Source organism: Taurulus bubalis (assembly GCF_910589615.1).
Source record: "Taurulus bubalis genome assembly, chromosome: 3".
Lineage (NCBI taxonomy): Eukaryota > Metazoa > Chordata > Actinopteri > Perciformes > Cottidae > Taurulus > Taurulus bubalis.
The window spans coordinates 27,914,126-27,940,134 of NC_136591.1; the positions used below are offsets into that span (position 1 = coordinate 27,914,126).

Sequence of the window (26,009 nt, forward strand, 5' to 3'; positions counted from 1 at the left end):
AAATTCTGGAAGAGAAAACAATTGTGTTGTATGAACATTATTAAAGTGATTGACAACTATCTCATTGTGACTTTCTTTCCGTGACTGAAGATGCAATAGTAGTAGTGTGACCGCTGGGAGAGTCCCAACGTTAACTAAGTAAGACTATCCATTTGAGAGAAAAACAAAATACATCAAATACAGTGTAGTATTTCACTAATTGTGTTCGATGTTCTCCTTCCTGGTCCCTTTAAAAACTAAATATTAAAACATGTGTGATTTGAAAATAAAAAGGAATCCACTTTTTGAGATGCACATGTTACATGATGGATGCCTCCAGACCAAACACGTAAACACATCTGATTTAATCACAAATTCTAAATAAATATGAAGTTCATCGGTTTCTTATAGATTATCTAAAATATCAGCGTCTTCTCTTAATTTAAAAGTGTGATGCCCTATTGATGACCAAGGTGGCAGGTAGAGTGTAATCCTATAACTTTAAACAGACTTACAGGTCTTATGTGTAGTTATACAGTACTTAACCTATTGGATACTAGCCAACATGTTTCCTTTACAGCTGCATCATTTTTGTAACAATTACTGCTAAAATCTCTTAAAAGTGACATAGCCTGACTCTAGCCTGAGTAGCAAATGTGAACTGCAAATTTGTAAAGCTGCTTGTCCAGAGCATTTTGATAGTGTAAGCACAATTAAAAACATGAGCCACCACTGTGGCTCACAGCTCCTACACAAGTTAAGACCAACTAGTGCTGAGGAAGCAGTTAAAATAACCTTAACAGCTAATTAAAAGAAAGAGGTACTCCTGACGTGGCATGTGACGATCCGCCAAAGATAATCAGATTGTTGGTGCTTGTACTTCGGTTTTAGACGATGGGCACAGAAAATATTTTATTTCTTACAATTGGTAACAGATATCCTGAACTACTGTAACTGTACAACAGTTTATTGGCACAAAGTCCTCCAGCAGAACCAATTATTATGACTCCAATTATCTCTACAAGGCGCACGCATAAAGCAATACAAGTTTGAATTCCTTTGAATATTAAAACTCATTCAGTCACACTGAATGCCTTTACAAATGACTGAGCACATTTTTACTTTGACCGCTGAAGTTTCAAGTGCTAAGGCAGCTCACCTGCAGGCTTTTGACTATTAACAGCAACCTATCCTTTACATTGAAGTTCTGTAACAGTGAGTTTCACCTAAGTTGTTACAAATATGGCTGCAATCAAAGAAAGTACATCTGAACTACGTTGAGAGCTGTGTTACATTTGTGGATTAAGATGTTGAATGATGGATGGCATTCAAGGCAAAGCAGCAGTGTCCGTTTTGTTGCTATATCCTGTATGTTTACATATATTTGGCTTTTATTTGTCATATACACTCAGGCAAAGCTACTGGAGCTCAGACACTGGAACTTCTCCCTCAAAGATTGGCCGATTTTGGGTTGGCTCTGCTGCGGCTCGCTCCACAGGTACTTCTCCAGATGCTCGCGGTCCATTGACCTCAGCGGGTCGCAGGAGTGCCCCGGAGTGCACGGCAGACTCTGAGAGTGGACACGACTCCGGTTCTGATTGGAAAGGACTGCCGAGCTACCGTTTCGCTTTGCCAACCTGTCCTGCTCCTGCTCGCTCTCGTCCTCAGAGCGGATCTCTACATAGTCATCATCATCTTCCCCATCGTCCTTAAAATTAGCCAGGTAGTTCTGGGTGGCGGTGAGTATGCCCAGTGCGGAAGCCCGGTTGAGGACCACCACCTGTTGACCGTCATGTAAAGTGAGGTCTGACTGTCCCTGTGTCGAGCGCTCTGGGAGACTACTTTGCCGACCAACGCGACCCAGACTGGGGCCATGAAGCCTGTCTGTGGGTACATTACATTTGAGTCCAGATTGGTTCTTCTCCTGCTGCTGGCTGCCCAGAGAGCCAAGTGACTGACAGTGACTGGATGGGGAAGACTTTAAGGAGGGAGAAGACTGGGCGTTAAAGGAAGGATGTCTCTTAATGGAACTGTACACGTGCTCCTCTTTTTCGCTCGGCGCCGACATGCACGAGCTCCATCTCTGGGACGGTGGGGTAGTTGGAGATGGGGGGGAGGTCTTGAGAGAAGGGATGGAGCAGATAGAGGTAAGTCTGCGCTGCGGGGTAGAAGATGCTCGGACATCATCCAACTCACTGGACGAGGACATGAAGCTGGCCAGCTCTCCGTTGCTGTAAGTGGAGTGGAGCCAGTCCTCTTCCAGGGAGGTCTCAGGCATGGACGGAGAAGACGACAGCCCTGGATGGGTGTGATGTGGGCCAGCTGGACCGGGAGGATCCCTAAACATTACCTGGTCATAGAGCTGTGAGTACTCTGCAATCCTTGCACCTGGAGTGGGAAGACAGAGGATGTAAAGAAGGTGTGAGTGGGTTATGTTTGCATTTTTCCAATATAAATATAGAAATTTGCACAAGCCTAAAACCAATGTCAGTGTATCATTGTCATTGGATATTTTGACATGGGGTTGTATAAGGTACTTATGAGGGTCTGCACGCCCCCAGTTTGGAGAAGCAGTACATGCACAGAAGCAGAACCATGTACTGCTGTGGACGGGGGCAGCAGGACATGTCCCACAAACATTGTTTTTAAAAGAGTGCAGACTATATTTAGAATAATTTTGCAGGTTTACGTTGTCGTGAGACCGACAGGGAACTAAAGCTGTTGCATAAATCTATGCTCTCACCAAAACATTATTATTGTGTGACTTTGGTGAATCTCAGTATCTGACAAGGAACTAACCAGTCAAGACAGCAGGAGACCAGCGACTCTGGTGTTCTGCAAGGTAAAGATTAACGTTTCCAATGGAGTCTTGTGGCGTTGGTAAGGGCATAGCTATACAGTCTATGTTTTCAAAGGAGGAACTGAATGCCTGTCTCATGACGAAGTACATCGGCAAACATTTTCTAAATATAGCGTAGACATAAACAGATATTTACTTTTATAGATGAGCTTTTCTTTTAGGTTAAATACAATTAGCTGCTGTCCCTGTATACAGCAGTACTCACTTCCCGTGCCAGTACTCGTGTCTGCTTCTCCAAGCTGTAGGTAATACACCGACTATGGACAAGAACCTCATACAATCCCACTTCAAAACACCCAAACTATTCCTTTAAGACGTGACGTAATGTTTTATATAACCCTACAAAAGAATGATCCCACTTAGTTCCATGAAGTAAAGTCTATAGATATTAAAAATGGGTGAAAAGAGGGCCCTCTATTCGGATTGGTACTGGCAGATGCACTGAGTTTCGGTATTGGGAAAGAGGTTCAGGTTTAACCAGAACAGAGTATACTTAGTCACAACTATCAATAATTCCAGAGTTCAAAATGATTGTTTTGATAGCTGAATGTTTTGTGTTACCTATGGCAGTGCCCCCTTGTTTCTTCTCTTCCAAGATGGCTGCCAGGTCTTTCTGCTTCTTTTCAGTTCTGGACCGACTACAAGGGTCTCCGGGGTCCATGCTCCTCATGCGCAGCAGCTGGTTGGCTTTCTTGATCTTCTGGCTGTACTGTCGTGCCATCAGGAACACGCGGTTCTTTGATTTTTCCATCAGTTCCAAGTCCACAGACTCCCCCGACAGCAGAGAGGAGGAGGCCAGGGGGGAGTCCAGACCGGCCAGCTCACCTGGAAACAAGCTATGAAGGTCCTTGAGGGGAAGATCTTTCTGAGGGGTGTTTCGTTGAGGAAGCTCCACCAGATCGTCGTCCTCCAGGCGGAAGCTGCCGCTGCTGAGGCGTGCCAGTCTGTTACGCATACTCTTCACTGTGCCAGGGAGGGGCTCTGGGGGGACAGGAAGGGGGCGTGATGTCGGAGCAGGACTGTGGGGTTCTTCTGCACTGGTGCCTTCACTTTGAGGTTCAGGAAAGTTGATGACTGGGATGGTGAATGACGGCATGGAGGCGACAGGTGGGGGTTTAGGCTGATGTGTTGGGGGACTCTTAGTTGGAGGGCTGGCTGATTGAGGACTAACTACAGGGGGGCTCTTTGTATGTCTGTCTTTGACTGAGGACGCCTTCTTAGGCGACTCACTGGCACTGACAGGGAAGGCAGCTGGGAGTCTATCAGCTTTCTTCTCATTGTCCTTGATGTAGTTTTCCAGATCGTTCCAGATCTCATCGACTTGCTCTGACATCTTATCCCCTTTCTGTGAACGCTGAGAGAAAGTCTCGGAGGCAGACGAGGAGGAATAATCTGGCTCAGAGAAATATGGGACCTGATGGGATGTGTCTGGTCCTTCGTCCTCTCCAAAGTGGAGGCTCTCCTCGGATACAAACCCTCTAATGCTTTCAGTCAAGTCTTGTTCAGAGGCCAACAGACTGTCGCTCTCTTGTTTTAGTTTATAGCATTCATTCATTCCTTTAAGCTCTGTTGATGGGGGCTCCCTGAAACAGATGGTGTCATAGATGTTCTCCTCTACTATCTTGAGCTCACATGTGCCAAATTGCCTCCCCTCCTGTGTGAAGGGCCGATTGCTATCTGAGGAAATGTCTGGTTCAATCATAGGCTCTGTGACCGCAGGAGCCTCTGAAGCATTTAGTACCCTTGCGGCCTGGCCCTGTTTCGGTGGGTGGCTTTCCTCAAGATCTCTTCTGACGAGGCCCATATTCTTAAGGTCCTCATAGCTGATGTTGTCATACACATTTTCAATATCGTCTATCGTCAGCTGCTCGGCTGACGATGATCCAGATATTTCGTTGCTGGAGGATTCAGTGTGGATCACTTCCAAATTGCTGCGAGAGGCCTGGTCATCATCAGGGCTCTGTCGAGCCTCTGTAGCCTTCTCCCCTGCACTGCTCGCCCTCCGCAGGACTCTGCTCCCATCAGATGGAGGGTCAACCTGCACTGTGGGCAGCTGTTCGACGTGCCAGCTGCAGGGCCGAGCTGTCTTGGGGGACGAGGTGGCCCCTGACCTCTCTGAGGGCACCTCTGGTTCTGGTCCGCTTGACTCTGTTGGTACAAACATCTGGTAGATGTCCTCGTCCTCATCATCCGGCTGCATGGTTCTCTGGCGGGTTGGGAACATGGCCCTGCGAGCACGGTGGTCGGCCCAGATGTTCCTCACAGAATGGTCACTTTCTGTGACTACTACAGAGGGAATTGGGGTGTCTGGAGGCTCCTCTGTTACGCGACGGGTCCTGAGAAGCGGCGGGTGGTGACTTCCTTCCCTCACTAGGGATTCTCTGGCTTTCTGTGGTAAAAGGAAAGCAGAAGTTGTTGAGGCTGTCTAAAAACACCAAGATAGACAGATTCAATCCCCTTGGTGTCATTGTGATTAATACCTGTAGGTCTGAAGAGCTCATGTTGAAGGATTTCCACTGTTCTATACTGTCAACAGATGCCTGAGGGTTCAGCCTCTTCCTACTGCTTTTGCCAGGGATTCGCAGACGCTTTCCGCCACCCTGAATAAAGAGTTTTCAGCATTAACAACATGTTTGAAGGACTAGACATGGAAGTGTATATGCAAAGAACATCACTCGATGGGCAGCTTTAAACTCACCAGGCCACTGTCATCTTCATCATCAGCATCTTGCTGATGTGGCTCTTCTTCTCTGTCACTGTGGTCATAGTGATCTCCAGGGTCCAGGGACTCCTGCGATTGGTTGATGAGGCTGCGGCTGCGACCAATGGTGCCCAAAGCCAGCTGGGACATTGGCGAGAGCAGGGTGGTACCCAGACTTATTCGCTGGAGAGGAGAACGTTTTTTCATGAGTTTGGTACAACAACTTTAGTGTGTGTGAGTGTGTGTGTGTGTGTGTGTGTGTGTGTGTGTGTGTGTGTGTGTGTGTGTGTGTGTGTGTGTGTGTGAGTGAACTCATGCTTCCAAAACTGCTCATCATCTCTGGCTATCACTTACCTTTTCGCCATCTGTGTTGGCGGCATTCTGCTTGGCATTCTTCAATAATTTGGATAGAGGTTCTGGAAAGTCAAAAGAATTATTGATTATGTTAGGAAGTTCAACCTTTGCTGTGTGTCATTTAAAAAACAACAACAGTCAAGGTATTTTCTCGTCTTACCTTTCCTGCGTCCTCTACGAGGGGTTGGACCCTCCTTGATCTGATGGGAATCTTTCTTGTCTCCATCAGGGCTGTAGTGAAACCCTGGATGATCTGGAGAAATTACAGAAAACACATAATGATTCAAATTAATGTAATACTCCTAAACGGGGCAAAAGAACATCAAATGATAAAAGATCATGTAAAATATATTTTTTTTAAACTACACATATATAAATAGTTACTTACGCATTGCATCCATCTCCAAAATTGCTTGCTTAGCCTAAAAATCAAGTTAGAAAATAAGAGTGAGTTCAACAGATTAGATAATGAATGTAGATACACTTCGACACTAAGTGGCGCCACATTACAGTCTCTCTTTACAATTACGCTCATGTTTGACACTGGACAAGCAGCCCCTTTATGCAATCACAGCAAACTTTGTCAGTGACCTTCATCTCTGGAGAGAAATCCTTAGTTTCCACTTGGACATAGTCAAAGGCAGATGAGGAGCCAGAAAAGTGATTGTGGTTGATTGAAAATCAGAATCAGAGCACATGAAAGGAAAATGAGGAGAAAAGCAGGGGGGGAAAGATGAAGATGAAGGAGAAAGGATGTGGGAGTGACATCTTCAATACATCCCACTCAAAGTCTGTGTTTACGCCACCAGTGAACAGAGAGGGAGCTGTCAGGAGACGAGCTGCTCTTACCTTGGCAGGGATTTTGGCCGGATGGTTTTCAAGTATGAGTCTCTTGAGGTGCAAGATCCACATGCGCTTGTCTTGCTGTGATTTGGCCTGAAGGTAGAGCACGAAACATCAGAGAGAGGATTATACCTGACACAGCTGAGAGGTTGGGACAAACCCTGAAACCTTCGGAACATCGCCACACAGATTATCATTTATTTTTCAGGGCTTGTCCAAAACACAGTGGTTAGGAAACAACAATGGCCGCCATTACCCTCTAAACATGTCTGAGCAACTCATTGTCTGGACACCTGCAAATAATCTTCACGCTTTTGGCTTGCATTTTTTTTTTTTAAATCAAGGTTGCTTCACAGTTCAAATAAAACCTGTAATTACATTCACATTTTGACTTGTATAATGATGAGTGCTCTCTTATGTAATGTTGTTATACCTGGACTGTGTGCTGAAGTTTTGGATTCTTGTAGTGAAACACACTGAAACTCAGTGGTTCTTTCGGAATAACTTCCACCAGCATCAGGTTACAGCACTGCAGAAAAGACAGGGAGGAAGGAAGTCGTGTGAAAAATGATTTCACTGAGGAGAAACATTTTGATACGCGTTATGCTTCGAGTAGCATGACTGACCAGTATGTGAGCCTTGTATGTGTAGGTTTCTTCTCGTTTCTTGGTAATGAGCAGAAGCTTGTCAAACAGAAAGAGAGTTCTCTCGTTTTTGGCTCGCTGCAGGCGAAATGTTCCTTCAAGAACCAACTCTCCGTAGCCGATAAGATCAGGGCCCTTCCAGTTGGTCAGCAAGCTCTGGATCTCCTGCAGATAGCGCATAAATAAAGAGAGTGAGGGGAGTCATTTGGTTGTTTTAGAAACATGTTGCAGAAAATTTATAATAATAATGACTGACCACACATAATAAAAGTGATCTGGTTTAGCAAAAGAAATGTATAAAAAAATGTAAAAAAGATGCAAAATATTGAGCAAAGTGTTCAAAGATTAATAATAATAAATAAATAACATAATTTGTATGACACTTTTTAAAGCACAATCACAAGGCGCTCTACAACATGATGAATCAAAACAGCATATAAACAGTAGGAGATTTAATTGTAAAACATTAAAATAGTAAATTAATAATGAAATTATGAAGAAAAGGCGAGGATGAGGAGGAGAAAGGATGAACTGTTGTGCTACTGAAACCGACCATAACAGAAGGTTGAGGAAAGCAACAAAAAAAAGAAATACATGCTGGCAAGCAAAACATAAATAATAATGAAGAGGAAAAAAAAAAAAATTACATTTCTATCAAGCCAAGCCTTTCTCCGGATTGAACGCTTCCACACACATTCCTGCATTCATCCTACCCTTCTGGCTTCCAGCTGATAAAAGAAACAAGCTTCCCTTTTATGTGCCCTCCTTATGCAAGGCCATCATTAGCCCAGTGGAAAACGCAGCGACTTGCGTAAGACGTGGGGAGGATCAGAGCCATGGCTGATTCAAACCTAGACTTCACATAACTGTTCTGCAGAACAATAAAACGATTTGACTCATTGAAAATCTTTGAAAGCATTGCGTCGATTATAGACTGAGGAATAATGAGAGACGTGGAAAGTGTGCAACGATACGTCACGGAGGAGATCACACGCTCAACATTTAATGGATTCAGGAGAGGTTTTGAGCAAGGGTGTCAACACCTGTTTGACCACCAACAGTCCCAAATAAACATACATCTTTTGTATCAGGCATCTTTCTTATTTTGTGCTGGTCGTACCTGCAACCGAATAGCGTGCTCATGTTTCCTCTTCATGTCGTTGATGTGCCAGGCCACTCTCTGCATGGTGTCTATGGCTTCCTGCACAACCTCGTAGGTCTCTGTGTCCTTCTCCATGCGGTTGGCTATTTCCTGCACGGACGACAAACACACACACACACACACACACACACACACACACACACACACACACATACACACAAAGCTGGGAGTCAGCACATGCACATACTGTATGCACATGCACAGGGGTGCACTCATACAGGCACACGTGTGTGCGTGTGTGCGTTTGTGCACATAAACACACACCAATGCATGCACTGTAATGCAAAGTATATATACAGGAACATACATACTGAGCACCATATGTCGGAACATTTGGCTTCTCCAATGGAGATTGTCAGAGGGGGCCGAGTCAGAAAATGCTGCTATTCAACTGTACACATCCATTTGTATTGGTATAATAAAAAAAAACATTAGTGTGTGCCGGTCTGACAAGTGTGTGCCTGTGCTTGCATTTCTGTGGGTAAAGAGTAATTGTTTGCGTGTAAGTGTTTTTTGTTGTTGCAGAGCGAGACGGCATACACACGTACGTGCAGCAGTAGGTGGTACTTGAGGATCCTCTGCACCGGCTTGAGCAGGTAGGAGCCCAGGGGCAGGGCGTGCCTCAGAGATTCCTGGCGCTCGCGGAAAAACTTGGCCAACGCCTTGTTCCTCATGCACTCTGTTAGCACAGCCACCGACCTGTGGAGACAGAGTGCAGCGAATAAGACATCAGGGGTGCGTAGTGAACCTTAATTGGACATGACAAGCTGGAGTTGTTAATGTATGTCCTGAAGGACAATACAAAAAAAGAAGGAAAAGACAGAAATCATTTTTATCATGGTGTCTAAAGAATACAAATTATCATCTATCTGCCTCTTGCTGAAATGAATATCATATTATCAATTTGAGTGTAAAATAATACATGCACACGTGCATTCCTACACAGGCTGCCTGTATTTCAAATGTGAAGTCAATTATTAAATTTAAGGATTAAAAGTTTTACCTTCAGATCTCAATCCCCATATTACATATTCTGCTAAAACAGCAGTACCATAACACGTTCTGGTTACTGGAGCTAGTTAGTTAGCTGTGTGAAGAAAGAGCCTTTTTCATAACGAAATGGAGGCTTTGTGTGTGTGTGTGTGTGTGTGTGTGTGTGTGTGTGTGTGTGTGTGTGTGTGTGTGTGTGTGTGTGTGTGTGTGTGTGTGTGTGTGCTGCATGTGAGAGAGAACGGGCTATTGTCAGCTGTTTGAGATAGACCTTCTCCCACAGCCACACCACAGCTGGTGACCCCAACCAGGGTCACACACGACAGACACACTCACATGGGAGACACACACACACACACACACACAGAGGCTGCAGATGTATCATGGTCATGCTGCGCTCTAAGGTCGGGTTTCCTCCAGAACAATGTGAGGCCTGTGTGTCGCTTCACTGGAATTTAGACATGCACGTGCATGCGCACACACACAGAAGACACAGAAAGAACGTTTTGGCAATTCACAAATGACATTCACTTGTCTTTTTCCACTGTGCATATGTACATGCACACACACACACACACACACACACACACACACACACACACACACACACACACACACACACACACACACGCCATCATTAGTGTGTAATTAGTTTCTTCGCCCACGTGCCTTGCTGATCAGACACTGTTCGAGAAAAAAAGTAGCCAGGGGAGAAGGTGTGTTCGGATGACGCAGTGTTTCTTGGCATGAAGAATAGCTTCATGTTTCACACACACAATATACATACTGACACAACACATCATTCCTCCCATAGGACCAGACTCGCACAAAATAAAAAACATTAACAGCGTTAGATATGATAAGGTGACACCTATAATACTCCGTCTGTCAGTCTGAGCTGTAATGCTGTCAACAGCCAGCGAATAAAAGACTGGAGGAAATTGGGCTCGTGGGAGGGAGAGAGGCAGGGAGGCAGGGAGGCAGGGAGGGAGACCCCGAGGCATAACTGAAGGTAGACACTTTGACTCCTGCTGAAATGACTTCTATGGAGCATGTCAGTTCAGGCATTGATCCAGAAACACAATGAGCTATGTGAGACGCTGGGAAGATGGTGTGTGGAGGTGAGATCGAGACGGGATGACAACAACAGGTTTTGTGCGGTAGATGGTTGATAAGGAGACTTACCGTGGGTAGTTGGTGCAGTACTGAGTATAAATGTGGAATTCTTCACTCTGTAAAACACAACAGGACAAATTAGTTGATGCATTTGAATAACAGGAAATAATTAAAGACTCAAGATTTAAGTAGGTTTGTCTCGTTGCAGTACAATCGTCTCAATATTTAAAAGACCTGCTATTTCCAAGGTCAAAAATGCACTTTAAACCTCTTTTAAGACAACCAAGCTCAAGGGCAACTAATGCACTGGTGAGATTATTTTGTATCCATTTTCAAGGTTAAGGATGAACTTTCAGTCTAATGGAAACACATCCTCTTTAAGTAAACATTACATTTCATTTAGCTGACACTTTTATCCAAAGCAACTTATATTTTTGCTCTATACACCGTAGACACAGCAACGGGGAGCAATTAAGTGTCTTGCTCAAGGACACATCGACCTAGACTAGCGGAGCCGGGGCTCGAACCACCCATCCTCTAATTGAAAGATGGGCATGCTAACCACTGAGCCAGTCGCCACAGTCACCCCTGGGTTGTGGACTGCTGGTGTAACGTCTTGTCAGGTTGGCCTTTCAAATATACTTCCATATTTAAGTGACAGGAAATAACTGAAGACTCAAGAGACTCCATATTCTAACAAGCTCACAGTCACAATGTGAGCAGGAATGTTTACCATGTTCACCATTCCACTTTCTTTTCTTTTTTTAAAATCTAGTTTTGTTTAATTTGGCCAATGTATACGTGATTACATCACAGTGAACATCACATCTACATCCACCATTGTTGCTTTGTAACGGAGTTTAATTGCAGAATTATTTGAAAAGTCTTATTTGACACAACTTAAAGCCGACTTGATGTTCATAAAGCTGGATCACGCAACCAATGCAAGAGTCTGCTAATACATCTTCAAATTGTATTAAAAGGGTTTGAACACATTGGATGACTGGAACAAGAACATTTGGTTTAAATTTGCAAAACTCAGCAGCACAGTTTGCAAAATGATATGTTATATAAAGTGTATGTGCCTTGTAATCAAAGCAAACAAACCAAACTACTGCTAGTAAACGATGCAGTGGTCCGGTACGGTTTTGATGACTGGCCCACTTATTTCATGTTCATGGCCCAACACACTCGGAGCCCTCAGACAAGGCATCCTCTCTCCTCCGCTCACTGCTACTAATTGAAAGTCAACCTTGTAGCTTATGATTAGCCTGCGTCCTGGCCTTTGAGTCTCTGTTGATCCAAACGGCCCTGAGCGCTCAGATTATATATCCCTTCATACTTCGTCACTGCCCCTTTAATTGAGACTTTCCCACCTTGCATGCCTCTCTGAACATCAAAGACAACGTGACTTCTCAAAGTTCGGCGCTCCTTCCCTCTGCTCTCGGAAACCTCACATGCTCTCCGTCTCCATATTGGCCACTCTGATCTCCTGATCGCCATGTCATCTCTTCATTGATCTTTTGGGGTAATTTTCTCACTTTTCTTAAAGCCTTTTCTGTTCATCTACACCTCTCATCATGTTCTTACGGAGGCCTGGTGATGAACCCCTTTTGATGATATGACGTGAGAGTAATTCAACTCTATTTGTGTCCATAAACACTTGGGGGTTGCAGGATGCGGACAGCTCTCAGGAAGCGACATCATAAACACACAGGGCAGATGACGGTCTGTCCTGGTTCATAATGTACACACACACACATACAGAGCAATGTGGACACACATTTCCTAACATGCGATTCATAGTGAACTTACACTTTGCATACCATGTGTGTGTGTGTGATTGTTATGTTTCTTGCTGGAGGTAAATATACATTCATATTCAAGCCACACAAAACAATTCAAGCTACTTACACAAACCCAAACATTGCCTCCCAAAATATACTCCACACACACACACCCCACACACACACACACACACACACACACGATTTGTTAGCCCGGAGGTGCTCCGTGGGAACCGTCCTAAATTGAAGAGCAGAGCTCTCCTCCTCGTCTCCAGCAGTCTGCCGCCACAGACCAGGGCTAAACACAACCAGATGTGCCACCATCGATTTATGACGACACACATCCACACACACTTCTAATACACACTCTTAATATCCCTCTGGACCATGCACACAAGACCACAAGATACATAAATGCTTCTATGGAGTAAAAATTTGTGCCGAGCATGCACGTCTGTACACACAGACGTTGTCATTAAAGCTGACATGTCAGCACACACTCTTTCAACCGAACCAGGAAACCAGCAGACCCTGAAATAGCTCAGATCTATAATATACTTCCCTTTTAGAAATATATACAAGCTCAGCTAAATCATATAATCATCATATCCAAATGCTGCATGTGGGACTTTGGGCTCCCATATATGATACAAAATATATATTTTTCCAGAGTATCAAGATACAAATTATATAGAGCGATTTTTACTTTTTCGAGTGGTGGCTACTAGAAAAGGTTGAGTTGTATCAGCACCCACTGATCATTTTTAAATGAGAAAGTCATACATCAGCAGTTATTGTCGAGTTGTCAAGACTGGACTGGTCACAGTGAGTCATCGGCTCAGCAATGAACACAACACACTCGCTGGGGGCGAGAAAAAATAAAGCTTCTTATTCTAGTTGTAATAGTGCTCCCTGTGCTTCAGTCAGCATGTAGCAACCCATACAACACGTTAAAGGCTTACTCATCACATAGCACAGCTAGGATTTAGTCCAACAGAGAGGAACACGAGGATAGATGGCCAATTATCTGAGAGAGAGGCGGAGATTTACAACCAAGATCTGTCTCTTCTTCAAACACTGAGCTAAGTTGTGATTCTTGGCTGTTCGGACTACAAAAGTATTAACTGCAAGTGTGTGTGTGTGTGTGTGTTTGCATTTCACATCAGATAGTGAAAGAGAGGTTTGTGGTTTTTCTGGGTCTAAGCAACCATAACTAACTGTCAGAAAAACAAAAGAACTGTGGTTACTGATCTGGTGACAACCCTTTTACCACAAGTCAGTGTGTGTAACACACACACACACACACACACACACACACACACACACACACACACACACACACACACACACACACACACACACACTTAAGCATGGCTACATTGGTCCATTAGTAGTTTAGATTGTATTAGAGGATCTTCCTCAGACGTTGTAGTAAAATTGCAGATGTCTCCATTTCTCAATATTTTAATTACTTGCCATTTCCAAGGTCAAAACTACACTTTAAATCTCTTTTAAGCCAAAATTGGACAAAAGTGGTCAGAACATCTACAATCTAAAATGTAATTTGCAAAGGCTCCAGAGCAACCTTGTAGTAAGGAGATTTTGCAACAAGTCAAGAAGAAACCTTCCATCTCAATAGAAATATGTCTTTGCAAAGTAAACTTCAGGTTGTGTACTGCTGGTCTAAGGTCTGTTTTAAAAAGAATATTTATTATTTATTTTCTGCATAAATATGATCAAAAGTCAAGAGTCTGATCAAAAAATGACTCCTCGATCGCTCCCCGAGTTTTTTTAATTGTATTTTTGGTACCTTCCCATCATGCCCCAGAGTAATACTGCAGCTCTTTAGAAAGATTAAGACCTAAAGCATACAAATCTGCAATAATAATAAACACAAGCAATGACATTTTTTCAAGCCTTTCCAGTCCAAAAATCATGTTTTTCGGTTCAGAAATAGAAAAATGAGCAACTTTGACCTAAATCTTGCTCACACCATGACCGTTGTGTACTTCAAATGACCGTCTCCGTCATCGCGTGTCATCTGATGCGCTTTCAGATGAGTCTGAGGCCCAATGAGATCGCAGGACCTCGAAACACGGAAGCCAAAATGGAGAAAAAAGTCCCGTCACCTTTTCGCAGCTGGTGACGTCAATACTTTAAGATTCGTACAGTCTCTACGGTTACATACGTAATACTTTGAGCGAAATCCGCCGTTGTTAGGGGTACTAAATTAGTTAAATAGTGAAACGTTATAATTGCTCAGTCATGTTGAGGAGCTTACGGAGTTACATAATTATAAAAATATAACGATCTTTTTTTTCTAAATGTAGTCCATCGTTTCTCTTCTCATAAGGGTTTACAGTACTTTAGCCGTTTAAATGTATTAGATCGGAGCACTGGCTGTTAATTTCAATATTCACCTTCAGCAACATGTTGCCTGAGAGCAGGCCTCCCAGGGCACCTCTTTGTTTCTCAAGATTTCCCAGCAAGAGAGATTTAGGGACGCACAGAGTCCCCAAACTATGACCAGACTCTTCCAGCAAGCGTCCAAATTAAATTAGCTCTTAGACGGGTAAACAATATCTGAAGAATAAAAGCTTTACAGAAGCTAAATGGTTCAAATAAGGCAGCAAGTGTGGAGGATCAGAAGCGTCTGATTTGTACTCTTCATAACCTGAATTAGTGAAACGTTATAATCGCTCAGTCATGTTGAGGAGCTTACGGAATTATAAAAATATAACAATCTTTTTTATTAAATGTAGTGTACTTCTCACAAGGGTTTACAGTACTTTAGATGTTTAAATTGATTAGATCTGACCTGTGGTTGATGATCTAGAAGCATTTGAGTTTTTTAAAACTCACTTCCTCATTTTCAATCAAATCTGTAAAAAAAAGCTCTGGGTGGATCAGGTTAACAGGAGGCAACACAGAGTCATGAGTGTTGAACAGAATGTGGAGCAGGAAGTTATCAGTGCTACCAGTAAAAATGAGGGATACTTTTAATGGTTTTAATGGACACCTGCAGTGCGAGTACGAGTCTCGTGAGAGGAACGTGATCAGAGGCAGGAGGCTCCTGCAGGATGTGATTTGGCCTTACTTTCAGTTGGCTTTTGACCCCTGGCCACAAGGAAGCTATACTGTTTTTTATAATAAACGCTGTTCTGGTACAGAATAGAAGTCCAGATAGGTTGTCCGTATTCTAAATTGGGGGATTATCTGAGATCAGTCCATCACACAGTTACATTTTTCAGTCGGTAACAAGATGCCATCATGCTGGTTTGTTGATGGATTTCAGCTAATTATTCAGAGTGGTGCTGTGGGCTGCTGCACAACTGGTCCGTCTAAACAACAGCTGCTGTATTTAGGGAGCCTGGGATGCTGACTGCGACTTGTTTTTTTTATATACGGTCAGACAGTTGCTCTGTGGTATCGGGTGTAATTGCAGTCGGGCAGGGAGAGAATGTAAAGTGTAAAAGAGGAAATGCTGGAATGCAGCACATTATCATGGGACATAATCAGGCATCTATTTTTTTAGGGGTGTGGGGGGTTGATGAGTGGAATAAAAGCTGAAACACCCAGACAGAGGCACCAGTGATACTTTGACAAGAGTTGCTGAGTCTAGTTTTTCTTTATGAAGAACTGCTATTATTCCCCTCCAGTGAAAAAACGTGATTATATATTTGGACGGCCCTTAAGATTCCTCTGGAGTTGTCCTTCCTCCCGGACCTCCTGCTGCACTTAAACTTCACATTCCAACAACCAAATTATGCTACTGGCCTCAATTAACTTAATGCTTCATGCAGCGTTTTTCGCCAGATTTTTGTCAACTTGTCATGTATTAAAGTGCATGGCCTGTTTCTCATTGTCTGTCCTGTGCATGTTTGTGTCTAAACCAGCTGTTTGGACAAGTTTCAACGAGAGGAGGAGTGAAGACAGAGACACTGGAAGAAGTATTCAGAAATACAACAATGTAAAAATACTACTCAAGTAATAGCATCAACAACCAAAAACCATCATCAGGGAGGCGACCATCTTTACCTTGGAGACGAAGCACTCTGCGATGGCGACTGGGTCAGCGTTGCACTTCTCAAGGTCATGAAGAAGATCCCTGAAACAAACAAAGAACTCAAAGAAATCAGTATTTGACGTGACAAATCTGCACAATTTCCTGTGTCTAAACTAAAGTTTTTCAGGAGCAAAAGTGAGATACAGAAATTAGGTCTGAGGGCACTTGGCTCTGAACAAATGAGAAACTTCCATGAATTCAAACAGGCATCTCCTGTGTGTAGTTGTGCATGTGTGTGTGTGTGTGTGTGTGTGTGTGTGTGTGTGTGTGTGTGTGTGTGTGTGTGTGTGTAACTGCACACTGTGGAAAAAAAGTCCACTGTTGGGAGTTATTGTTTCATAGCTGAAGCATGAGGTCATTGCGACCGCTTTAAACTGCTTTTATGTTTCATTTCACTGGCCAGTTTGTCTGCGCATGACAGCTGAGAAATGCATCGGCGTGAAGAAAGACCACCCTGGCCGGAGCGCAACTAGCCACCTTGGTTTAGACCGGTGGGGACAAATATACCATCGGTGACTTCACGCACACGCACACACACGCACACACACGCACACACACGCACACACACCTGTTAATTTCTGGGATGTGTGTGTGTGTGTGTGTTGACTCAGCCTAGCAGTACATTGCCTGTTGAGCCTGAGAGAGCCAAAGGGCTTTATGTAGATTTATGTACAGTAGACGTGATTTTAGGTCTCATTAGCAAACTGAAAGTTAGGATCAATGTTGTTAAAAAAACATGACATTTACTGGGCACATTGATACTGCTTTGTGAGTTTAAGTCCTATAAAAGGAAGAATTACTGATGTAATCAGACTGTAATGGGAGGTCTGTCTGCTGCTATCCTCTTTATTGTTCTATTGATCGAGAACTTGAGAATGTAACCTTTTCTTTTCAAAATGGCACAGATTTTTCTGGAAGATACACGTCTTACCTAATGCTTCATACTATGGAAGTGCCAAAAAAATCATGGAAATAGGGATACCTCACGTCAGTCCGTGGTTAAATGTAATTAAGCCCCAATAGTAATGTAATAAATACAGTGTTATTGTCAAGGCATAGTACTTTTAACCCCAACTCAACCAGCACTATAAAAAGTCGTGAGCATGGGGCTCTTTCCCATTCTATCCGCTACGATGTAAACGCAGCATTACATCTCAAGTCTCCAGCTCCGTGAGTGTGTTGTACCTGTTGAAGTGGTAGATGTCCTGGATGTTGCCGAAGAGGGAGCCTTTATCCTCAGAGCTCAAGGCCAGCCGAGACTGATTACTAATACACTCCAAGTAGTCCTGCAGAGAGAAAGAGAGAGAACATCGTCACGTAGGAACTTTACTGCTGACACACACACACACACACACACACACACACACACACACACACACACACACACACACACACACACACACACACACACACACACACACACACACACACACACACACACACACCACCTCAGTAGTTTTCAAAGCTTTAGTTGGATAGCCTTGTGATGAAGACTCTGTTCTGTTGTTCCATAATTACGCTCTATGAGTTATCTGAATGTTATAGTACGAATACTTACTCTTAATTAATTGCTTATTAATTGCTGAAACAGATGCTTTTATATTGCTGGTCTTGAGAGAGGCTGAATTGCTCATATTCTTGTGTCTCAGGAGAATGTGCCAACTCATCTTTTTTATTTGCTCTGGCAGATAATTTGCGTTTGTGATTTGGTCTGGCGATGACATGCTCAAGTGTCTCAGGCCCAGCAACAAAGTAACTTAAATGATGTATAAATTAATCAAGTACACTGAAAGCTACAGGAGGGTCAGTCCTCCAGCTGTAAGATACAGTTGCTCCCAGAGCTAAAGAAAACATTAAAATTGTGTTTTATATACTTATACTCAGCATTGTTTAGGTTACATTACCCAGCAATGTACAAAAGCAATTTTGATCTAGTTATGCTTTTGTAAAACAAAGCCAGGTGTCATGTAGGCAACGACAGGTCATTTGTGCAAGGCCCTGCCTGATCCCTGTATTGTTGTTTAGTGCAAACAGCTGGATAACGAAACACTGCAGGTCATCTGGTTTAGTGAAAATTAATACCAAGGTAAACAACAGGTTTAACATGGCTACTTGCTGAACAACCGGTATAAGTCTATCCAAGAGGATTTTTCTCTCTGGCTCTTATCACTGTCTCCATCACTGCCATTAGAGGAGTGCTTATTAAACACCAGCCTCAGGTCTCAGTCTGTCCTGCAAGTGAGAGGTGGGGAGAGAAGGACGGATACACCAGCAGCCAGTAGTAGAAGATTGTTTCTCGTCGTACACGACTTTGTGAGAACATAACAACACTTTTGTTGCACAATAATTTGTCATTATTGCATTGCTGTTTGCACAATTCCATCATCGTCATTACGGTCTTCAGTCAATAAATCAGACAACGCAGTTGAAGAGCAGCACACACATCCACAAAAATGTTCTCAATGTGGTGGTACTTTAAACCAGGCGCAGGTGTGGAAAGAGGTTGAGGAGGAGGAAGAATCCAGTACAGTAACCACAGTCTGTCACTGGGCAGGACAGACATTACAACACTGAGAAAAGTACTAGGCTGCCCTGAACGCACACCCACACTGATAATTTCAACACACAAAACAAGAGACCGAAGAGGAGCGAGAGAGACTCTCCCTGCTCGCTCCAATGTCGGTTTGCCTAGTTTCCAGACTGCTCTGGTGGTTTCTGCTCCTGGTCGTCTTTGATGTATTTAGCCATCATACTCATTATTACTATCATAGCTGAGCCGGCCCATTAAATGTGTTTTGTTCGGTAAACGCATGGATGTAAAAAAGAAGAAGAGACAAAATGATCTCAGCTAAGACAGAGACTGGAGAGATGACAGATGACAGCCATCTTGAATGATTCGGGTTTAAAGGTAAAACAAGAGCTTTAGGTCAAGATTTTGGTTTTAAAGGATTTAAGTAACAGAATAAGGCTAACGGGCGTGTTGGTGGTTATGTTGGGGGCGGGGTCACGTCAAAGGGTCATGTTTAGAATTTGTTGACTATTAGAGGTAATGTGATGCTTTATTAGCTGCGGCGTCACACATCTGACTTGGCCTGACCTGTTCAATCATCACACTCAGCCAAAGCCTGACTGAGCTCAACAATGGCCAGCGTACACACACACACACACACACACACACACACACACACACACACACACACACACTTCTCGTGTTAACAATTAACCTCCTCGAGTACACACTCTTTTCATACACATCAAACCCGTCCCTTATTCGGCACCGAAGTAGGAAGTCATTCCTCCAGACAATGCAGAGTGTAAACATCCAAATCTCATTACTTTCAATGTTTATGCAGGTCAAGTGAGGTTCCCTTGGATCTTACTGTATTTCTAAATCCCTAGTCAGCTTCAAATGGCCTGGTGATGTGTTAAGGGGAAAAGAGATGAAGAGGAGGAGGAGAGAAAGAAGTATCAGAGCTTTGTCTTTGAGGTTGTTTGTGGATGACGGTTTGGCCTCATTACACACACTGATCGAGCCGAGGAGGGGTAATCACGCAGAACGAACTAACACCAAAACAATGTTTTAAGTGATCAGTGGCTCTGAGACACACAACATACTGCAACTTAAGGAAAATAGACAAAACAAAAGCAAATGAAGAAAACCGCTTTACCACAGAAGACAAACGCTGCAAAGTCACAACCAGAAAAGTACAAATCGCACTGAACATAACAGAAATGAGTTACAAAACAATGGGACACTATGTATGGCAGCCGTATTCAGTATTTTTAGTGTCTCCAGGAAACGACTGTTGTTCTGCAACCAGTTTCCATTGTGTTCTGAGCGACTTGCAGCATTTCTGTATTTGGTTGATTTTCCCGTCTTTCTATTTCTTTCCTTGTTGTGTTTTCTGTTTTTGCAACATGTTTCTGTATGTGGTTCAGATATTTTCTTTACTTGTAACTCTGTTGTCTATTTGCATTTGTTTTCTTACGTTACAGTGCGTTGAGCTTTAATTGCACCAACCGACAAATCGTGTGATACTTACATGACTTGCATAATTGAAATGCACCCATACATTTAACACACAGGCATACCGAGAGTGTGAATGTGTGAGTGTGCGTGCGCGTGTGTGTGCGCGTGTGTGTGCGTGTGTGCCGCTGACAGATGAACCCCAGGTGAGCCCTTGGGAGTCTGGCTAAATATTTGTGTTGAGGCTGTCACACCCTCTTCTACTGCAGGAAGCAGCATGGGCAAAGGGATTACTGGGGGTTGCAGGAGCAGCTCATATAGGACGGTGCTGATAACAGATGGGAAAAAGCTGTCTAGCAGCTCCGGTTGTCTTCCTCAGTATGTGTAACCTGTCATGTTAAAAGCTCTATTCGCACAGATACAATCTTTACATCCATCCTTTGTGCACTCACTGGAACTGTCATTAGAGAAGTGTAGAAAGGCTGAATGCACGTGTCTATTTCTAAAGTACTGGTGAAGAATTCGCTGTCTTGCCATGTAAGCGTGGTCTTTCAGGGCTGGGTGGTCCGCTATAGTGGCAATAGGTGGTCTGCAGGGTTATTAAGTACAGCTCCTAAGCTCTGTTCAGTGTTTTCCTAACCTACTTTGGACATTGTTATCTCAGAGCTAAGTCCCTCTACATACCTTCCTCTATCTCTCCCCCCTTTTCCTTCACCTTCCAGTCCTGAAGAGGGCAGGAAAGGAGGAGCAGGAGAGGTTGGGACATCGATCAAGGGTGAAAGGCAAAAACCACAAAAACCAAACTACCACTACTTATCCCCTCTCTTGGGAGTATGAGTTTCCTGCTTTCTTTTGACAACAGCCATATACCTTTTTAACCTCAAATAACAAACACGTACAAATAGACACATGCACACTCACACGCACACGCTGGCCCATGAAGAGACAGCATAGAGTGGGGGAGGAAGCACTGTGAAGGAGGAGGTTATGGGAAAAGGTGGGCAACACTCCAACACACGCATGCTCATAAACACGTGCAAAATACAGCAATTGCCACACAAACAATCATTTTACACCACGATCAATCCAAATTAAGCTGCAGAATGTAAACGCAAAACACACATCACATCTGTGCGCCACATTTTTTTATGCACACAACATGAATTTGAAGTTTCCCAGAGAACCAAAAAGAGCTGAGCAGGGAAACAAAGAGCAAGGAGAGCAACCTTTGATACAAACCACTGCACCCAATCCTTAACAAAGACACTAAAGCCCTGACTAGAGGCAATGTCTATCCTCTCAGTTCAAAGACATACTTACAAAAAGAGTGTATTTATTTGAGTGTGTGCATACAGTATTGTCGGTGTGTTTAAAATAGTCTAAAGTTTTGAATGTGTGCCTGCAGCACAAAGGCACCGGTGTCGTGTAACGCGACCAAACCCCTCCTGCAAGCGCAGGTGACCTTATTGTGTTGGCGGTTCCTAGCAGGCACCGAGTTGTGAGCGGAAGTTGCGTGAGGAAAAAAAACCACAAAGACCGAAGGGATGTGTGTTATCTGGTGATTTAAAGTATTTCTCCTTGCGTTCCACTGCTGCTTGGGCCTCAATTGGGTCAGCCGTGAAACATTTCAAAGTTGGGACTTTCAAAAGACTTCAAACTGCATGCTCCCATTTCAGTTTATGCTTCCGTTTACTGAACTAGAACTGAAGTTTCCAAAGTGGGGCCCCCCCGGTCAAGTCTTAGTTAAAATGTTCTATGATAGAAATAGATATTTTTCTGCGATCCTGCTATGTTTATCGTCTAGAGTATTTACATTGTATTTCTTTCAGATTTTGCTCTCATTTGCTTTTTTCTCTTTGACTAGACTTAATAATGTAATCTCCTCAGGCCTCAATAATCAAAATCATGCAGATTTCTCAATAAATATGTTAAATTCACACACACGTCACAATGAAGACAAATTTGTTCAAGACCTCATTTTACATTTGATGTCCTGCCAAATATGCTAATACACATACAATCATTCTGATTGTGTTTAATTAACATGTTATTGTGGTTGAGGGTTCCTCACCTCTACAATGCTGCGCAGGTCCTGGACGTATGTTCTTTCCGTGTCCAGTATCTCCTGCACCACCCGGTCCACATACGTCCTCGGTCCCTGCACCTGACCCGTCTGTTCCCCTAGTCCATCTGGACCAACCTCAGGCTCTGAATGTTCTGTCAGAGTCTGTCCACCGCTCTGTCCCCTCCCTGTGTCCACTCGTCCATCGTTTCCGTCATCTTCCTCCTGGCATCCCAGCTGCCGGGCGGGGACCAGTTCCAACCGAATCGCCCCAGAGTCCCGGTCCGGGGTCACCGGGTTGCAGTGAGGGGCGGGGACGAGGGTGGAGCGGCTGCCCAGCGAGCAGTGACTGTCCCGGGAGGATGCTGAGGAAGAGGTGGAGCTGTAGCTGATCGGCCTTTCGGCACTGTCGGGTGAAGAGTCCATGCTGAGGGCGGAGCAGTAGCGGAAGGAGGTGTGGCGGAAGGCCGGGTTGCGGAGGCAGCGGGCCGGAAAGTCAACGGAGCTCAGGACAGAGCCGGAGTCCGGGACTTCAGGAAGAGGAGGCAACGCATCAGGCAGGTAGTTGTAATCGTCTAGAGAGGAAAATAAGAGGAAAAAAAGAGAAGAGATTTTAAATATGTAAATAGGGTTTTGATTGGTTGCGATTATTTATGTATTTTTCCACGCTAACTTCCTCATTTTCTCCTGCGGAGAGCTCCAGCAAAGGTTGTGCTGCAGTGCAATGTCAAGTACATTGGCCAAAATCAAAGTGGAATGCCTTGGAAGCATCGAGATGACAGAGAAAATAAATTGCCATACCATAAAAAACTTCCAAAATTGCTAAATCCTGGCTCAATGCACGAACTGCGGTATTTGTCTTGGTTTTTAAAATAGCTTCACACTGGACTTCCTGGTTTCTGTTTCCTCTCCTGTCGGTACTAACCTGTAACAACACGCCCCCACACCAAAGCAGCCTCTTGAGTTATTGTGCTATTGTTGGTCTGAATGCGAAACAATGTCTCTGGTAATTGCATTTTCAATTTATGGTTGTCATATTCATCCTAATGCCTGTGTATAACAACTGCAAATAAACACACTTCTGTGCTGTTAAGCACAGTGCTTGACATCTGACATAAATATTAAACAACGTATTAAACAAGGCAAAGAGTAAAATGTATTTGTTTATAGTAGCTATATGGCTCTCAAAATGAATGTCCTAATGATTTGCTGATGCTGTAAAGTCACACACAGCAGAGCCGTTCAAATTATAATCAAATTCACACATTCGACAGGTACTGACCTTGTATTTCTTTTTCCCAAACTAAGTGCTAAAGGGACTCACTGTATGCAACCTCTGCATGTTACAACACCACTTTCATATTCCTACAGTGCCGTTCTGTTTAGCATCCCAGTTCCTGACATTCCAGCTGACCACCATCTGGCTGACCACCCGCCATAGAGCGACCATGAGCCCTCCCAGATTTGTCCTCAGTTACACTCAAAGAAACGTTTGATTTCTAAAGTATTTGTGCGAGCAGTAACTCTATGCGTGTGTGGGAGCATTTTTTGCAGCAAGACAGAACAAATGATTGAGTTTAATGACAAGATTAGGAGTGTAATGCTGAGAACACTCCACTCGGAGGCAATGAATGAAAGCCCTATTTCGATGGAGGAGAGACGCGTTTGTGTGTGTGCAGCGACAGGGGTCTATTTGGCGTTAGGCCGGTGCCAAACTGGCTCAAAACCTTGTGCCCGCCAAGAGATCCGTTAAGATATGATTACCGGCTCCCAAGGCCCCAGAGCCAAGGCCAGCTGAAGTGAAACCACACAGGCAGCGTGTCAGACAGATGCCTTCTAAGTTTTCCCTCAACGTTTTCCAAGGTCTAGCTTCTCAGAAGGGCCAGCTTTGACAGGAAGAGCAGGGAGCAAATAAACGGAGCAGACAAGCGAGGGAAGTTCGGCATGAGGGCCTCATACCAGCTCTGTGGGAGTTTGACACCAGTCTTTATCATCAAAGCTTGATATACCGGTGACCCGGCAGCACCGGTGTTGTGGCAACATAGAGATCCGATGCCTTATAGGACAGTGTCGCTCTCTCGCTGCCAGCATCGCCGGCTGAGGCTAAACCTGTCTCACTTCAAAGCATCGAAGATCACAGACTGAAAACATGAAACGTGAAACTGAGAACAAGCTCAAAGAATCCCGCTCTCTCACCTTTCAAATAGGTACCTCGGAGGTCTTTTTGCCATGGTGACACCTCTTTTGAAATCACTTCAGCAGCAGGTTTGACTGGTCAGTGATGGAGCGATCAGGGTTTTGATTCTGGCAACCACGAGTTTACTGATACCAAGTGAACCTCCATTGTCCTGCTCTAGCTGATGATCAAATCTAAACTTCCCCAGCTGCTTGTTCCTCTACAAGCTTAAAACTTCTGGCGTATCATCCCTTAAATGTGGTAGTATATCTACACATGCAGCAGATATTAAATCAAAGAATTGTCATTCACTTGGAGTTGTATTACTTAGTTATTACTCTTTTTACCTTTGTTTTGTTTTTTTAGCAACTGAATGCTCCACTTTCTTCATGAGCTAATTGCTCATTGTATCTGGCTGCTGTTGATGCTCTGCAGGTTATCCATTGTGTTCAGTATTGATTAGTGCTGCTTTCCCACACAGCAGTTTACCCTCAGATCCATCCCTGTTCACAGAACTCTTACATGTGTATCACAGGAATACAAAAACATTTTGAGTTATATAGTTTCTCAGAAGGAAACTAAAGCAGTGAATCAATTTCCATTTCGCTCCACTGCTATGCCAAGAAAAGCAGGAAGGAATTGGAGCATTCAAAAACTTTTTCCCCCTCGGACAAGTTTGGAACTGATTCACCAGCCATGTTTGTGTCTATCCATCCAAATGTTTGCACTCCTAATCCTGACCCACTTTTTAACAATTACAGATCAGACAGGAGAAGGAATCTGGTGGGTGAAAACAGCACACTCACACAAACCAACAGCCTTGGTTTTTGGATAAGCAATATACTGCTTTCAAGTTAGCGTACACAATGCACAAAGGCCTTTATTAGATTACATACCATGACATTAATGGGTAACTTGCCATTTTCTTTGCCCTTTGACAAATCTATAATATATCCTTCCTTATCACAGTAAGTGATATATGTACATCTATACTGTGTGTGTGTATCACACAAAATGCATTCAGTTTATCACTCCAAAGATAACACTAACTGAGCTAATAACTTAATGGTCCAACACCATCAATTTAGGCCAGATATCAGTGGGCAGAGTGTGCACATGTGCAACCTGCACACACACACACACACACACACACACACACACACACACACACACACACACACACACACACACACCAAATACAGAGAAACCATGTTTCCGTTTGCCATGAAACCCAAACACCTCAAAGAGAGATTGCTCCATCTTGTGTTTGCCCAGCCCCTCCCTCCCACCTTCCAGCTTCAT

General features: G+C 43.7%; 1 protein-coding gene across 1 annotated transcript; it reads right to left on the reverse strand.

Annotated features, from left to right (window-relative positions):
• Nucleotides 1-844: 844 nt before the first annotated feature.
• LOC306734399 (pleckstrin homology domain-containing family G member 1) lies at nt 845-26,009 on the reverse strand (the record flags this gene model as incomplete). The annotated part of the gene is made up of 17 exons (XM_079215756.1): nt 845-2,367; nt 3,401-5,228; nt 5,320-5,439; nt 5,538-5,723; nt 5,895-5,956; nt 6,055-6,147; nt 6,283-6,316; nt 6,744-6,830; nt 7,171-7,266; nt 7,364-7,546; nt 8,502-8,633; nt 9,092-9,242; nt 10,719-10,765; nt 16,475-16,544; nt 17,688-17,788; nt 22,541-23,106; nt 25,997-26,009. 17 exons carry the CDS (start codon nt 26,007-26,009, stop codon nt 1,388-1,390), a joined length of 4,749 nt encoding a protein of 1,582 aa, XP_079071882.1. The 3' UTR covers nt 845-1,387.